This window comes from Gymnogyps californianus, chromosome 25, assembly GCF_018139145.2.
Source record: "Gymnogyps californianus isolate 813 chromosome 25, ASM1813914v2, whole genome shotgun sequence".
In the NCBI taxonomy this organism is placed as follows: domain Eukaryota; kingdom Metazoa; phylum Chordata; class Aves; order Accipitriformes; family Cathartidae; genus Gymnogyps; species Gymnogyps californianus.
The window spans coordinates 91209-107684 of NC_059495.1; the positions used below are offsets into that span (position 1 = coordinate 91209).

The window sequence follows — 16476 nt, forward strand, 5'->3', positions numbered from 1 at the left end:
AATTACCGATTTAACAGAAAGCCAATTTTCCCCTCCCTCCCCTGAATGTTTTCAAGGACTAGTCCATGTTCTTTGCTGGTTAACAGTAAGAATACCAACCTCTTGACTAGGGACCAGTGGATTATGATATTCCACCTGAATTGCAAATAATTTCTTTTCTTGAAATAAAAGTTCCAGTTTCTTTCAATAAAGGGAACAGTGACTATTTTCTTCTCCTGACACCCCTTCCCCATAATTATTGGTTAAAATACAGCAAGGCTGTATCTTAATAAACCCATCCCTCCCCCCACCCCTCCCGACCCTTCCCTAACTTGTCTACAGCAGAATTTAACAATGCTTCCACGTAGGGACATTTTAGCAACGCAACAGCGAACCGAGGAAAACCTATAGGATAATCTGCCAAAGCCTCATTTTGAAGATCGGACGCACGCTCTTTGGTCCAGAGACCCAGTTTATTACCAAGAGAAACTGTGATTCACAGAAGATGGACCCAAAGTTCACAGCAATCGGCAAGCTCCCTGCGCGGACTACTGTCGCCCAACCTTTACCATGGCGGCCGTACCGCTGGAGCTCCTGGGAACAAAATTCGCTTTGTCCTCAGAAAGCAACAGCAGCTCGGCCCCAGCGCCATTACAAAGTCCAGCACCAGGACGAGAACCACCGCAACGGCAGCTCGGGAGACGTGGCGTGGCACCTCCGTAACCTCTAGAACAGAAACCGAGGCAGGACAGCCGTCTGCGCAGGTTTGTGTCCTATCGGTCATTTGGGAAAAAGAAAAAAAAAAAAAAACACCACACAAAAAACTCCCCAAAACCCAAAACAAGTGTGTGAAGCATTTTTAAATCCTCAGAGCAGACACCCTCCCCCATCCCACGTAAAAATAAAGAACAAAAGATCAGAATGAGATGATTTGATACCAACATGTACACAACATGAATTCATGTTGAGCTTCCCTGTTCTTACCCACAAAAGAGTCACACAGGGCAAAGGAAAGATGCTCCCATCTCATTCTGGAAATTGAAACACGTATTTGAGACCAACCCACCCCCCTCCCTTTGGGAAAAGCCCTCCAGCAACCGCAGCGCACTCCTGACGGCGCACACCCAGAGACCAGCCTACGGTTTCTCTCGAGCAAGCTGGCTGAAGATTCGCGTCACCCTCTTCACAGCCACTGCGCCCAGCTGTGAAGCTCCATTTCATCAGATTCACGGAGTGACGCTTTTAGACTTCCGAGGGGAACAGCGCAGACTACGCCAGATTCTCATGCACGTCATCTTTGTCAGAGGAAGTATTTGACCTAGGGCTCATCGCTGAAGGCTCCAACTAATGCATAAATGTAAAGGCTGGCACGTGACCAGCAAAAACAGGAGCTCGCAAGGAATCTCAGGAAGCCAAGATTTATACACAGTCCTTACTCCTGGGTAGGGGAAAAAAAAAAACGAACAACAACAAAAAAAAACAACCCCAAAACAAAATTAAAAAAAAAAAAAAATCACAAAACAAACCCAAAAAACAAAAAAACTAGGATTATCCTAGTCCTTTGGAGCATCTTTCCATTTGCAAGATCGCATCTGTTAGAGATAGCCTACTAGCACCAGAAATAGGCTGCTTCCTTCTAGACAAGAAGCCACCTAAAAATGGTGCCCCCGATAGTTTAGGTAAGTGCCAATCCTCAATTAGAGGCCAAGTTTAAAGTAATACTTTCAGAAGTTCTGTGCTTCAAGAGGGACCATCAACGCATGGCACCAGGCTAACCTACCACAAATCCAAGCAGAGCACACACGTCTGACTCGACATCGCTATCCTGTTCTTGTTACATGTGCATGCCCTGGTAAGATACAAAACTTTTATTTACATTTTTCATGTCTTTGTTGCACTAAAATGATCCCTCTTCTGTCTCTCTGGAAAATCATAAGCTGGCTGCAGTACAAGAGCAAGATTTTACTTTTGGTCAAAGTTACCACCCACAAACTCCCGCCCCCCACCCCCAAAAAGCACCCCAAAATTGTTTACATTTAGTACCTGCCAGTCAGACGTAAGCTGTGTGGCTCACAGAGTGTCTGTGACCAAGCTCTTGAGTTTGTACTCTAGTGCAGCATTTGCTACAATTATGGAGTCACTGCTGACAAAAGGAAAAAAAAAAAAATCCCAAACACAAAAACCTTTCCATCTTGTAAAGTTGTTGTCAGGAGGCACCCGGCTTCTATTTATGATCCTCAAGGAAACGGATGGGTAAGTCCGCCTTGTAGTTCCAAACAATTTTACTCGAATTTAAAAAAAGAAAAAGGGTCAAAACGGGACAAATTAAGACAATTAATTCCTGCCTCAAAGGTAAGCAAGCGTGGTGTGAGTGCAGCATCTGTATACGCAATAAACGACTGAGCAAAAGGGACTGCATCCATCCAGGTGCCTCCTGACAGTGTTGGTGAACAGGCTAAAAGGGAATTTAAAAAGAGTACGGTTTTTGATTTGTCTCACTCCTTTTGCCTGTAGATCAGGCCAAACATCAAGCATGTTGGGAGGGGCACAATTTAAAGCAACACTACTTGACCAGAAAGCACTTTTCAGCAATATACAATGCAAAATGACAGACAGCAATTCATGCCAAAACAGAGGAGATGGCAAGCAGCTTTCTGCAGCTTCTGACATTAACAGGGGTTTGCCCTTATCCGCTCACAAGTCCGTATAGAGGCCGCTCAGGGCAGAAAATGCGCAATGCTGCAGGAAGTAAATCAATCCCACAAAGCTCCAGAACTGTCAGTTTATGCATGTAAATTGGTTCTCTATGGTTCCTCTTAAACCCAAACCCACGCCTTAAGCATATACTGCTCAGCAACACTGGCACCCGCTGGATTTCCCTCACGCCATGGTGGAACACAGGTCATGGCCCCCTTCAGAGCTTGTCAAGTTCCTGAAGTTTCTAAGGGGGAAATCGAAGAGCGTCTCCCAACGGGCTGAGCTACAGATCTCGAGGCCTCGCAGCCCCACCAGCGATCTCTTCCATACGAGCGGTACAGGACAGTGTTGCTAGCACCAGAGCAAACCCACCCTGACAAGGGACGCTTGTAGAGGCCTGCTCTTCACGGAGGTCAGAGCCCTTCTCATTGTTTAGTGTTGCAGAAAACTGAGCCCCTCTCATCTTTAGCTGCTCCCATAATCAGTCTAATCCCTTTAACCCCAGCAACCTTCATCACAAAAGAAAAAGTTATATATGAACCCAAACAGAAAAAAAAAAAATCATATTTACAAAGTTTGTACAATATACACATCTGATTTTCTATGGGACACACTGCACCAGAGGAAAGAGGGCCATGGCTCTGAAACAAGTCTACATATCAAGTGCTGTAACTACTAATGGAGACTCTTATGGAAACCAGTCTTTAGTGTTCTGCTAGAGCATAGGGCTTTTCTTATGGCTCCTGCAAAGGATGACAGGCTACTCTTTCCTTCTGGAGCTATGATGCTGCACCTAATCAGCCCAGATTTTAAGTTGGTTTCGTTTTAAATACAGGTATTTACAGTGTGGGTGAACTGCAGATGCATATCAACTCCTCCAATTAAAAAAAAAAAAAAAAAAATTGAAGAAAAAAGTAGTATTACCAATACGTTTCACCTCCCAGCCCTGGGCTTGAGTACTTGGGGAGGAGGAGAGGGGGAAGAGAGGGGAACTTTGACCTGAAACCAAAAACGGCTGTCGATTCCTTGGGCTGTGTCGGAAAGGTGATATTCTGAATGGTCTCATAGCATAAGGCACTTTGCACGAATAAGTAACAAGCTCTTTAGCTTAAAAACAGATGAGTAACCAGGGAGAAGTTGAAATGCACTCAGTCGATGGTTGAAGAATTTGAAATAGCAGACAAGCTCGTGTTCATCAAGATTCTTCTCTTTTCAGGGTTTCTCTTCTTCCCTTGCTGCCCCTCCCACCCAAAGAAAAAAAAAATTTAAAACCAGCAGTTAGTGCAACTAATGTTCAATCAGCACACAGTGCAAACAAGTGGAAAAACAAAAAGACATTCCTCCTTTTATCTTCTTTCTTCCTTGATGCCAAATTTAAAAAGAAAAAAAGGCCGAGCTCTTTAGTCTTCATAGTTCCGAAATGAAAAGACGAAGAAAAACCCACAAAGAGAAGGGTATCCCCAAAGAAACGATGTGTCACAGATCTGGATCAAAGGGCTTCACCTTCTGGCATGTGTAATCAAAGCCTAAAAAAAACACAAACCAAACACACAACCACAACACCCACAGTTAAATCAATTCTATGCAAAACCAGAACCTAAGTAATGAATCACACTGACTACGTAGTAGCTCTGGAAAAGCAAAGGGCATTTGGAACAGCTCAACCTCAACCACAGCTTTGCAGAAAGAGGTGCTGCTAACGCCCTACTATACCTATGGAGCACAACTACCTACCGGTTTCTTGTCCTTTAGGAAGGGGCAAGGAAGCCACCCAAGAGCCTTCCCCAAGTTCATCACCTGGGTTTTTTTTTTTCTTTATTTATAAAACACAGAGAAAGTTCAGCCAGCAAAGCAGAGGCTGCAAGTCAGCCTGGCGTGACTGGCTAGGGCTACCCTTGAACGATTTCAAAAAAGGGACGTAGGTGCATTTTAACGCTATCTAGCAGTCTGCTTCTCTGGCCGCTTTTTTTTTTTGTCACCCGAGAAGAATTTCAGCAGCTTTGTTGGGATTCTCTTTCTAATTCACCATCTCTGAGAAGAGTACACAAAAGAATGATTTCCGACCCAAACTGTAGAGTGACTGATCTTGCACGATACAGCATCTTAACTAAAGCCAGATCAAACATCATCCTGTAGCTATTTTGCTTGACTGCAACCGAGGGCGAGTTTTCTTCTTACAAAAGGACCCGACTCAGCAGTTTTTCCTCAGACAACAATCAGAAAAGGCACGCTTAGGGGTCTCCGACAGTGAAACCTCATTTTCTCCTAAAGCTATGTAGACGACCTCAAGCGGCAGCAAAGATGAATTACAGCTTTGTTACCTACTTCGTTTACTTGCAAGAGTTCTATGAACCAAAGGATGCAAAAGATGCAGCACCTTTAGCCTCAACCTGTTCCTTCTAACCGGTGAGGTGCTTAGGCTCTTCTGTTGGTGCTCTGTTCTCAAAGCTATCCATCTTCTCTCCTCACCTTTTTGAGAACCACCTTCCTCTTTGCCATTTCTCACCAATTTCTCATTTTAGCTAAGCAATACAGAAAGAATTCCTTAGGCGACCAGTAGCCATCCTGGCCTCTCCAAACACCATTCCCCACTCCCTCTTTTACCCCATTTTCGGTCTCCTTAGCGTATGGTCAGCATTTCAATTACAACAACTAAAAATTAGTCATCCGCCCCTCCCAGCTTCAGCACATCCACAGAATTCCTTGCACTGACAGTCTATTTCAAACCCTTGTTTTTACATTCAGAGCCTCTTCAGCACATCAGTTTCCCTCTTCCCCTGCAGTAACACATTGACACGTCAGCTCCTCCCGAATAGAAGTTGTGTTGGATGAAAGAAGGCATTTACATACGCACATGTTTACTGTTTCTCATCTTCTACAGGTTCACTGTGGTATTCTGCCACATACAGGCTCTTGTCAATGTTGCTCGGTATGGGTTTAATTTCAGTTCCCAACTGCTCCTCAATACTTTTCAGGTTGAATCGATCATCATAGGTGATCAAGTTGATGGCCAGGCCAAGATGACCAAAGCGACCTTGACGACCAAAAGGAAAAGGAGAGGGGAAAAAAAAAAAAAAAAAAAAAAAAAAAAAAAGACTGAACTGAGGAATAGAAGGCTGACTGAAAAAGTCTGCAGACTGTGGAGTTAACAACATTGCTCTCTGATGATAAAAGCAAATCCAGACCCCGCCACAGGTCTCTACAGCTTTCACATCAGTTTTTGGTAAGGAGTTTCATACTGCTACAGGAATAAGAAAACGCAGGAGGTTCAAAATGCTCTGACCAAACCACCTCGTTAATTACCAACGAAAAGTCTTCCACTACTGCATTATGCACGTCCAGCCCTTCTTCAGTAACAGAGCTCTTGAACAAGCCTGAACTACAAAGTTCAAGTACCCGAGTTCCTTTGTTTACTGCCTTCCTTAAGGGTGTATTTTGCTGCTGTCCAGACCTTAGAAACATACCTTGGAACATATGCAGAAGAAAACTACACTTAAAACACCACGGAAGCTAAGTTTTCAGCATAGAAATTTCCCAAACTGCAAACAGGAGCATCAGGAAGTCTCCTGAGAGTAAAGCAAAATATGCTTCGCTCTCCCCGCCCCCAGCTGTTCAGGCCAGTTGCAAGAGAACAGCCCCTTATTCAGATATTTGTGAGGATAACCATCTGAGATGATACCCAAAAATAAATTTGTCAGAAAAATCAAAGCTACCTAAAATAATTCTCAGATACAGTAATAAAAAACAGAAGCCAGTTCAAGCCTAAGAAACATCACAGTCATCAGCAAAGTTGTACCTAAAAGACGTTTTTTCCTCTCACCTGATCTGCCAATACGATGGAGATAAGTCTCTGCCAGCTTTGGGAAATCAAAGTTTATCACCACATTCACAGCTTGGATATCAATACCTCGGGTAAACAGATCTGAAAGACAAGCCAGGTCATGAAGAAAGTTAATTTCAATGAGATCAAATGCTGACAGTATTTAGGGCGGAAAGATTAACAATGATCAACACTGGCTTGCACTAGTTTCCAGATATAAGCTTCCCTCGTATCAAAGACAGTTTACATACAATTCTGTTACAGCTTCTTCCTGCTCTTTATCCATTATAAACATGAATAATACAAGAACGACCAAAACATCAGAGCTGCGCGTCTATGCCAAAAAAGTAATTAGCACAAAGCTAGTTTTTTTCCACGTTAGACTATTTCTGAGCAGGTGTTCTTATACAAGCATCTCCTCATGATTGCGCATTGCCAATGTCACAACAGACTCGAGATCTGAACTACATCCCACTAGCTCAACTATTTTTATTCCGCTCCTAGCGATTTTTGTTAAGACGACCCAGACACGTGTCGCGATCAGCAGACACCGCCACGGTACTGCCCAAACAGGCCGTACAACGGAGAACTCTGATCGTACACAGGCCAATCAAAACTGTAAAAATATTTAGAAAAGATGAGCTATAAACATTTAAAGAATTGGCAAAGCTTCCTCGGGTGATCCTAGCCACAGTTCTACCGATATTTCGTAAAGCTTACAGCCCAACAACTCAGAGAGCATATGTGAAAATATACAGAAAACACTATCACAGTAAAACGATTTGTTAGCAAGTTGCACCTTCACAGTTTGTCACAAAAGACAAAAATCTATGTGCCTAAAGCAGTGCTGCACCCTGCTACACACAAGCTTGACAAAGATATCATACCAAAACATACTGTTTTGTTTTATTAGAAATCAAGTGATCTATTATGCCTGGGCTAATGGCTAATCCACCTTCTATCACAACCTTTAGAAACAGGAAAATGTTTAGGAACTCTTACCAGTGCAAACAAGATTGCGGCATAAGCCATTTCGGAAATCGTGGAATACACGATTGCGGTGCTCCTGGAAAAAAAAAAAAAAAAAAAAAAAAAAAAAAGGAAAAACAAAAGAAAACAAACAAAACAACAAACAGCTGTGACTTTCAGGTATAGTCAAGTTACAAACACTGAACTTCAATCATGTGAATTTCTCCCCCTCATCATTAGAGAACAGCTGAGTCAAACAAAGCTGCTAGTATGTATTTTTTAGCACTTCTCACCCATACATTCTAAAGAACTTACCAGAGGGGCCCTTGCTGCCACTTTTAGACAAAAACACTTAACTGACCATGTTTTAAAGCCTCCTACAGTTACATCAAAGCCATCTCAGAATAGGAGCATCTTAAGCTACAATTACATGAAACACACATCAAGGAAGTTAAATGATATTTTGACTATCGTCTTTCCCCAGCCCACTGCCAAATTCAATGCACGTTTTATTCATTCCCTTAAAAACTGAAGTCTGCAGTAACTGCATTTTCCAGCATGCAGTATTTTTCACTACCGATTCAGAATTAAGGGTGAGACGAGTCAATTGTCCGTGAAGACTCTCCTCTCACACAAGTCACTTTGGGCCACACAAAGATTAAGTAATATCACTGTTAAGGAGTGAAGTTAACAGCGGGAATGAACAAGTTGAAGGTTTCCGCACAAAGTACCTGCAGTTTGCCACAAAGATCATCTACTAACTGATCAAAAGCATACAAAAAAAATCAGACTTCAAGGAACCCATCTGCATATCTCCCTGTTCTCAATACCAACGCAGCTTCTACTTCTGCTTAATTAATTACTGGTCAGCGTATGGCCCAGGAAACATTGGCATTACCTGTCAGTTCCACGAACAGCAAGCTAGGTTTCCTCTAAAGCTTTCATTTTAATTTATTCTAGCTTACATATAAAACGAAAAACATATTTCAAAGTACTACTGTTTTACATGCGTCACTTCAACCTTCTGATATGTTTTAGTACACTCACTGAAAACAAGGAAATTACGAGTACGAAGCTCGAGGACATGTGAGCTAACGTACAATTAACAGAAACCTCCGCACCAGCAAAGCTGCACTGGCATTTTTCATCACCTACACCAAGGCCACAGGTGCTCAGTCGCCACACGCCAGTCGCGGCTTTTGCCAAGAGGTTCGATCAAAGCCACGTCCCCGACTTCTCAGATTCCCCTGCAGTCACAGTGCAAGATTCACTGTCTGCAAAGCCACACAGAGCACTCAATGGCTGAGCGTTGGGTTTTTTGTCGTTTGTTTTAAATCAGGCTTGTTTTCATCTGTGTCAGGTTCACTGCGTGCTCTACCATGGCTCCCCGTGCTGGCAAAAGTGAGGCAGCAGCAGTAAGAGCTGTGCCTTCTGGCCGCGGTCTGTGCTTACATCAGACTCATTAACCTCAAGTACGTTTAAGTACCAACTGACCAGCTACACCGAATAGTCTGGAAAGAGGTTGGGGGGTGGGGTGGGGGGGTGTCGGTCTAAAAACAAATCGATAGCGAAGCAATACATGTTTCAGTTTTAAAAAAACCATGCAAATTTAAAGCAAGCATGAGACTTAATTCAGCTATGCAGTAAAGCGTGGGGTGGTGTGGAATAAGCCACTGTAGACTTCATACTCACCTGCCTCATTTTAGCATGGATATAGAAGCAGGAATAGCCCAACTGGGAGATCTTTTTGGCTAGCAATTCAACCCGTTGAGAGGAGTTGCAGAAAATGATCGACTGGTTAATCTGGAGCTGAACATAGAAGTAGCGTGCTCAGTAAACGCAGCATTTTACTAACAAATGATCCAAGACATAAGTCTAAATCCCTTACAGAAAGAAAGCAAAGCAGGTACACTGCTAGTAATTTACACAGTATATATTTTTGTACAAGGGGGGGGAAAATTAACGGAGTTCTATAACACAAAGGCACAGGGCAAGAAGCACACATTTCTAGCTTCAGCTAACTAGCGCATTTTGACAAGGAAAAAGCGTCGTTAAGCCGTCTTTGCCTCCCTCAGTCTTATCCTTGGTTCCGAAAGGAAAAAAAGCTTCTGTATGTTCTTGACCCAGCCCTACTGCTTACCCTGGAAAACAGCGTATTGAGGCAGTGTACTTTCTGACGCTCAGTTACATAGGCATAGTACTGGGTAACTCCCTTCAAGGTCAGCTCCTCCATCAGATTAATCTCGTAGGGTTTCTGCAAATGGGAATTCTGAAAAATAAAGATAAGGATAAAGCGGGCGCATCTACGTGCAAAACAACGGAAGTACCTCCCACCCTCCGGCCCATTTAACTTCCTCCACGGCAAGGATGGGCTACCTAGCCACTTGCTCTTCATGCTATACACAAAACAGACAGGGTGGGTAAAATTTCACAAAGGATTACTTATAAATCCAAGGCGACCGAGCAGACCAACAGGAGCACCCTCTGGAAGCAAATCAGTGCAGATGGCACGTAACTAACGTACAAAGCGGAAAACAGTACCTTACAGGCAAGAACTGTGCGTACCCATCAGGGCTACTGCGGGTCAAAAATTATTTTCAAACTTCCGTCCTAGATTTAGACTGATTTAGATTAAACCAGTGAAGTTTGGATGCGTTAAAACAAACGAGCACTAACAGTTATGCACCACTCATTCACGCACGTCACGTGCAACGTCACCACCATCGTACGTATATGAATACATCCGCACTCACCATGAACTTCTGTACACTCAAAGGGAAAGTGGCTGAGTAGAGCAAAATCTGTCTGTTTTTAGGTAGCGTGAGAATAATGTCTTCCATTATTTGAACAAAATCTTGAGACAGCAATTTATCTGCCTGTAAGAACAGAAGTAATAAAGAGTACGTTACATTAATGGGGGAAGATCTCAGTCTTCTGGTAGTACCACATTTGGGGGGAAAACAACCAAACCAAAACACCAGGAGCATTCTCCCTGCCCTTATGATGGCACCGTCCCCTTCGGAGCGCACACCACGCTCCAAAAGATCTGTGATTTAGCTGCTGGAGACAGGATTCATCAGTAAAAGGAAGTTTACCCTCTCCAAAGTGGTTTTCAGCACTTTGATTTAAACAGAACCAAATCCAGGAAAAATAAATGGAATCTAAATTGAAAACAGTTATCGGGGTTCCTATCAGAGTCACCCAAGAGTCACCCAAGCTTTCACACAACTATTTTCTCAACCTCTCACTCAGAGGCCTGGACGCTACTGGATGTTCACAAATCAGTTTTCTATGCAATTATGTGGTAAGCACAGCTCGCTCATTATAAACTGAAACCAAATGAAACGCATTCCTTCATTTCAGAATAGACTGTTAATCTATTCTTCAGGAATAGCAAAGACGACCGGTTGTTTTCTTAAAAGATTCACGTGCAGAAAAATTCTTCTGCCAAAATACCTTCTCAAAAATACCGAGAAACAGATGAGCTATAACCTTATAGTGCCTCTAAGCAAGCCTGATTTGTTGCTGTGCGTAACGAGGAGACTCGTTGAGACACCTCACTGTTTTAACCTGGTGTTAAAATCCCAAAATGTTTAACATGAGCAACTTGCCTCATCCAATACTATCATCTGGACATGCTCAACTTTTGCTACTCCTTTCTTGATGAGATCGAGAATTCTCCCAGGGGTAGCTATCACCACATGCACTGTAAGGTCAGAAGAGCAAAAGAAATGGTTAAGGCGACGAAAACAATCGTTTCGGCATTCACGGCCATGTTTCATACAAACAGTTTGAGAGAATAATGACAGCATACAAACAGCAAACAAGACACATTGTAGTCTGTTCTGTGACAGGCAAACAATAACAACAAGCAGAAATTCCACTGCCACAGCGTAAAAGCCACGAACAAACAGCGACTGTAGTGTAGCAAAAGTGCTCCGACCTGTATCGTCAAGCCTCATTATGTCATCGCGCAAATTGGTTCCTCCCGTTGTTGCCATCACTTTGGCACCTCCCATGTGTTTGCTGACTTGGATACAGATTTGACTGACCTGCAGGGCTAGTTCACGGGTGGGAACGATCACCATTGCTGAAAGTTAAAAGCGTCAGTGTGAGTTACTAGTAAGACACTGTATCTTAAATACTAATCCTTAGAGGAGACAGCGACTTTACGTAAGCTATATGTCTATGGTTTTGGAGTTCTACTCCGGATATCCTGAACGAGACCTAGAAACTGCTTACGACAAGGCAAATCCTGTGCAAAGGTTCTCCATCCCTTGACATTCCCTCCGCGCGAGTCCCCCAGCCGGCACGCTTGCTTATCACTCCAAATCCACTTTCCAGGGCAAGACGGTAAAGTCCAGAAGACATCTTCCATTTCAAGCTTTTGAAAGCAACCGTGGGACTTTTAAAATTCCACCTCCCCTCCACCACTCCCCATTAACTTTCTCTGAAAGTACGAGCAGACAACCTACACTGCTCAATTTCATTGACCAGTTTTAGATTCAAGTCTGCAACGTAGCAACCGATACCATTACCTGGCTGCGGCTAAGCGAGATCCATCTCAACTGACCTTGTATATTGTCCTTCTTTAAGTCTAGCCGTTCAAGTAAAGGAATGAGGTAGGCTCCACTCTTGCCTGTTCCATTTTTCGCTCTAGCCAAGATATCCCTACCAGATAAAGCAATGGGGATGCTCTCCTCCTGAAATGCAATGACAGACAGTGCGTGAGCAATCGTAAGCCACGTGCGCTGAAGAGGCTGGCCAAATTTAACGCTCCTTGCTAACGGTATGACATGAAATCCGATTGTTTCACAAACAGAATATCCTGCAACTGCAAGCATCGCAGACTCACAGCAGGAAGGAGTTACATCTATCAGTAAAGAGTTCCCCAACAAAGCAATAGCTCCGCTCCCCATATCTCGCTTAAAAGTCCTTATCTTGCCCGGTCATAAGAGAACCAGGGATCAGGTACCACAGGAACGGTAAACCCATACTGACACATGAGGAAAAACGTGAAAAATTAGGAAAAAAAGCGAAGAGACAGTGATCGTCACTAGCAAACTCCTCCTATGGAAGAAGATACCCACCTATATCTTAACATCAGAACCACCCCAGCCTGTGCAATTCAAACCTGCACGCTCCTGTGATATACGTCTCATAAAACCAGGAGACTTTCCTTTTGAAACTTCAGCCAAACACGGGCCCCAAGTATTTTCACTTTATTGTCTTTTACAGCAACATCTAAAGAACGTTCAGCCTTTTGGGAAGGCGGCATGGTTAGAATCTGTTTTAAAGCAGACAAATTACCTAAAAGCCATAGCTTTCTCATGCCTTAAGAAGACAGAGTGGCAGAGCTGTGTCAATGATAATCCCCCAAAGTGCAATTAAGAGAGTTCAACCTCCCTGCCCCCCTGAAGTTTACACATCAACAGCTCTTAATAGAACAAGCCTTAAAAGTAAAAGCAAGACGGAGGGACAGAAAAGTAACTTGCTAACATATTAATCTCTCTCTCTCATAATCTCCATTACGCTCCTTCCAGGTGCTTACAATAAAAAAGCCAAGACACTGTGATAAAGCCATAGTTATCTTTGTAACAACTAAAGGTATGCAGCCTACGGTAACTCAGTTTTCCAGAAATTTACAGAACAGCCCTGTTCTCACCGGGACTACTATGTGAAGGATGTTACTGAGCAGAGGATTAACACACTAATGCCTCCAGAGTGAAAAGGAAAATCCAAGTTAACTTCTCTAAAGCTTAAGTCAGTCCCATCTCTAAGTCACCCATTGCACGACTTAATGATTTAGTCGGGTGTTTGTTAGAAATTCTCGCCTTCCCCAAAGGGCCACCAAGTTCTACCGTTCACAACCCCAGTTTTCCCAAATCATGACATGAGTATCCGACATTTAAGCACGAATAAGAATTTCGATAAATTTATAAAAATTAAACGCCGCTTGTAAGTAGTCTGTAAACAACCTGAATAGGAGATGGTTTTTCCCAGCCCATTTCAAAAATTCCCATCAGCAACTCCCGTTTCAAACAGTAATCTTCAAACTCGTTTCCTTTTGTGGAGGTCACGTCCTGAATAATCAAAAAAAGCACATCCATAAGATTAGGTCATACAACCCGCAGCTGTAGACTGGTCTGACTCAATGACAGATTGCCTATGCAGGAAGACCACAAAGCACATTCCATTACTACATGGGAGTTCCCACTAATCTGTGCGATAGCATACAGCGGAGAAGGAAACATTAGCTTTCTGATAACCAAATTCAGCGCCGTGAACATACACCGACATCTTTCGATCTGCCTTGCGAGAGACACCGACAATCAGTCAGTCCCATGCCGTAACACTAATAGTAGGGAATCCACAGTGAACTCCATTTTTGAGCTTTCCAAGAGAAGCATCTGTCCCAAGCAGTTGTAGAACAAATTAATTCTTCATTTAAAACCGCAGGAGCTGAACTGCTTTTGAATCTTTGCTTAGGACAAATATTTTGCCACTGCAGCTTCTCCCACCTGTTTAATATTTATTCCTACAATTCAACGATCCTTACCGAAGTTTTGATTCTCAAATCCTTTGGAGGGAGTTTTAAAGTCTTCTTCCAGTCATCACCAGGTCTACAGCAAAAATAAAATAAAAATAAATTTTTAAAAAATCTGGTTTAATAGTTTTATTTTGCATTTTTATTTTCTTAGATACAGATTACACGTTTCTTAGGACACGTAATATTTTCACCCCCTGAAAGCTAAAAGCGCCTACACATATGAGCTCAAGTCTTCTCTGAGCTAAGCAGGATGCAACAGGCAGGAAACTGTGAAGAGAGAAAATCAGCAGTCTGCCAAGCGCACAGAGAATTTGTGAAGTCTTTATCCAGTCATGATTCAAGTCCCATTTTTAGGGCACCAAATCAATCCAGTAGAACACAGATTTAAAACTGAGCACTGACTTAGTCATGTGACAGAAACTGGCTATAATAAATCCACACGAGAATATTTCATCACTTAAAAGAAAGAAAAAAAATTCTCTTGCTCAGGGAACATCCATTCTTAATCCATGAGTAATGTGAGAAGACAAAAAACACTTCTGGGGAGAAAATTAAGCAAGCACACGCTCCGCTTGTTGATCAAATGTTCTCTTTTGCTCTCAATGAGATTTAGACACCCATCCTCTCTCGAAAGCCACTGGACAGAGGAGAGTAAGCCCTTCTCTTCCCCAATCCCAGGAAGTCATGAGTGAATTTTGGTAAGTTTAACTCATCAGCTTCGTTAGATTAACCCATTTTACCAAAAAAAAAAAAAAAAAAAAAAAAAAAAAAAAAAAGGAAATAAGTTAGGCAAACTTTAAGAACCTGAGTATTCCATTACGCACGTTCTGACGACAGCAGGCATTTCCTTCGCAAATAATCGAGTAACAAAATAAAAGTGAATGTTGCTCAGGGGGAGGAGGAACCATGGGCGGGGGAAGGAAGGAACACGTGACCGTACCATCCAAGTCTTTTACATCTTTCAGAATTTCTAGCCAGCACACTCATGTTTTATTAGCACGCTTCCAAAACCAGTTTGATGGTAGGGGAGTATCACAGTGGTACTGTATTATCTCAGCTCAGGCTTTGATGAATTAAAGCCGGAGCGTTACACCGAGGAGGGCAAGCGCTACTATTTAAGATCGATGACAAAAGATAACCAACTTTAAAGAACTTCTCACCATGAGAAAGAACTGCAACAAAGTGAGAAGCATACACAACTGGACTGAGACTAGGCAGCGTTTCCTCCTCTGTCTTAAATTTCAGTTCAGTTCCTTCCCACTCCCCAACTTCCCTCTCATACCACTCGCAACGAGCAAAGAAAACAGGATGCTGCTGCTGCTCAGTGGGCTACCTCTGACAAGCGGCTACACGTTCTGAAAAGCAAAGCGTCAAATTCGATTTTCACAACAAACGCACTGCAAAGATCACTGCCAGAGAGAAGCTCGCACAGGGAAATACAGATTTCTTTTCATAATGCACATCACACAGGACGCTTCTAACCGCCAATGTCATAAAACAACAGAAGAAAACTTTTTAAAATGGGAACCCAAGAACACATTCCCATATGTGCCTTTCAAACATTATTTTTGTGGCAGCCGATACAAACACTTACTTAATAGCGGTGGTCATACTCTGTGCTTGCTGTTGAGTGCCGTTATTGATTGTGTTGGCGTTTTTCAGCTGGTTCATCTGTTGCTGAGTTTGTGTGCCTCCACCTCCTGGGCCCCCGCTGGGTTTTACAGGGCCTCTCAACTGCCCATTCTGACTGGATAGACCCATTATAACAGGGTTCTCTGTTCTGGCCGTGCTCATGTTTTTATTTTTAAAGATGTCTTTTTAGACTTCAAAACTTTGAAAGTCAGTACAGAAACTGTAATAACAGTTTATTAGACTCTCCAAAACGAAGAGATAAATAAGTCTTGCTCAATATATGAGTCCTTTATTGCAATGCAGGCAAGCACCTGTAAGTCACTCAAAAGTAAAGTAGTAACTTGCTCTGATGCACTGTGGATCAACTTTTTTTTAAAAAAAAGCCCTCTAACAAAGTTGAGTTATATCAGAATTCACTTGCTTCAATCTGAAAGAGAAGCAGACGATAACAATTAGTACGTGGATTTTTGTCTACGTCAATCGCATTCAGTTTACCTTTGTATTTTAAGAATCACTTCTTCCCAGGCGGCGTGCAACAACAGTACTTGCTTTTCTGTTTTCTCGGTGATAGTTAGTTATCAAGACACGCATCAACCTTTTTTCCCCTTTCTATAAAGCTGCACCCGCGACCTTCAGTCACCGAAGGTAATTTTCTAAACAGCTGTACTTTCAGCAGCCTTCCAGTGAGTAACCACTTGAAAAATACTACCTGCCCGCCCCCCCCGCCCCGTAAAGTAAGCACAAATTATATCAAGTGCTTTGCCGGTTCTTGAAATTCCCCCACTTCTGGGACACACCAAAGCAGCCCTAAAATGCTAAGCAACAACGT

General features: G+C 42.8%; 1 protein-coding gene across 2 annotated transcripts; it reads right to left on the reverse strand.

The window, feature by feature from the left end:
- Positions 1 to 3954: 3954 nt before the first annotated feature.
- On the reverse strand, positions 3955 to 16236 carry DDX6 (DEAD-box helicase 6). Of its 2 annotated transcripts, none has more exons than XM_050910913.1 (13): positions 15610 to 16236; positions 14025 to 14088; positions 13444 to 13548; positions 12039 to 12168; positions 11409 to 11555; positions 11077 to 11171; positions 10219 to 10341; positions 9606 to 9734; positions 9158 to 9274; positions 7499 to 7562; positions 6497 to 6598; positions 5531 to 5710; positions 3955 to 4202 (listed from the first exon to the last, which is right to left on the reverse strand). In XM_050910913.1, exons 1-12 carry the CDS (start codon positions 15807 to 15809, stop codon positions 5535 to 5537), a joined length of 1452 nt encoding a protein of 483 aa, XP_050766870.1. In that variant the 5' UTR covers positions 15810 to 16236; the 3' UTR covers positions 3955 to 4202; positions 5531 to 5534. The 2 variants fall into 2 exon arrangements, with proteins under 2 accessions (XP_050766870.1, XP_050766869.1); XM_050910912.1 differs by having other exon boundaries at positions 10219 to 10337; positions 11073 to 11171.
- Positions 16237 to 16476: the final 240 nt, after the last annotated feature.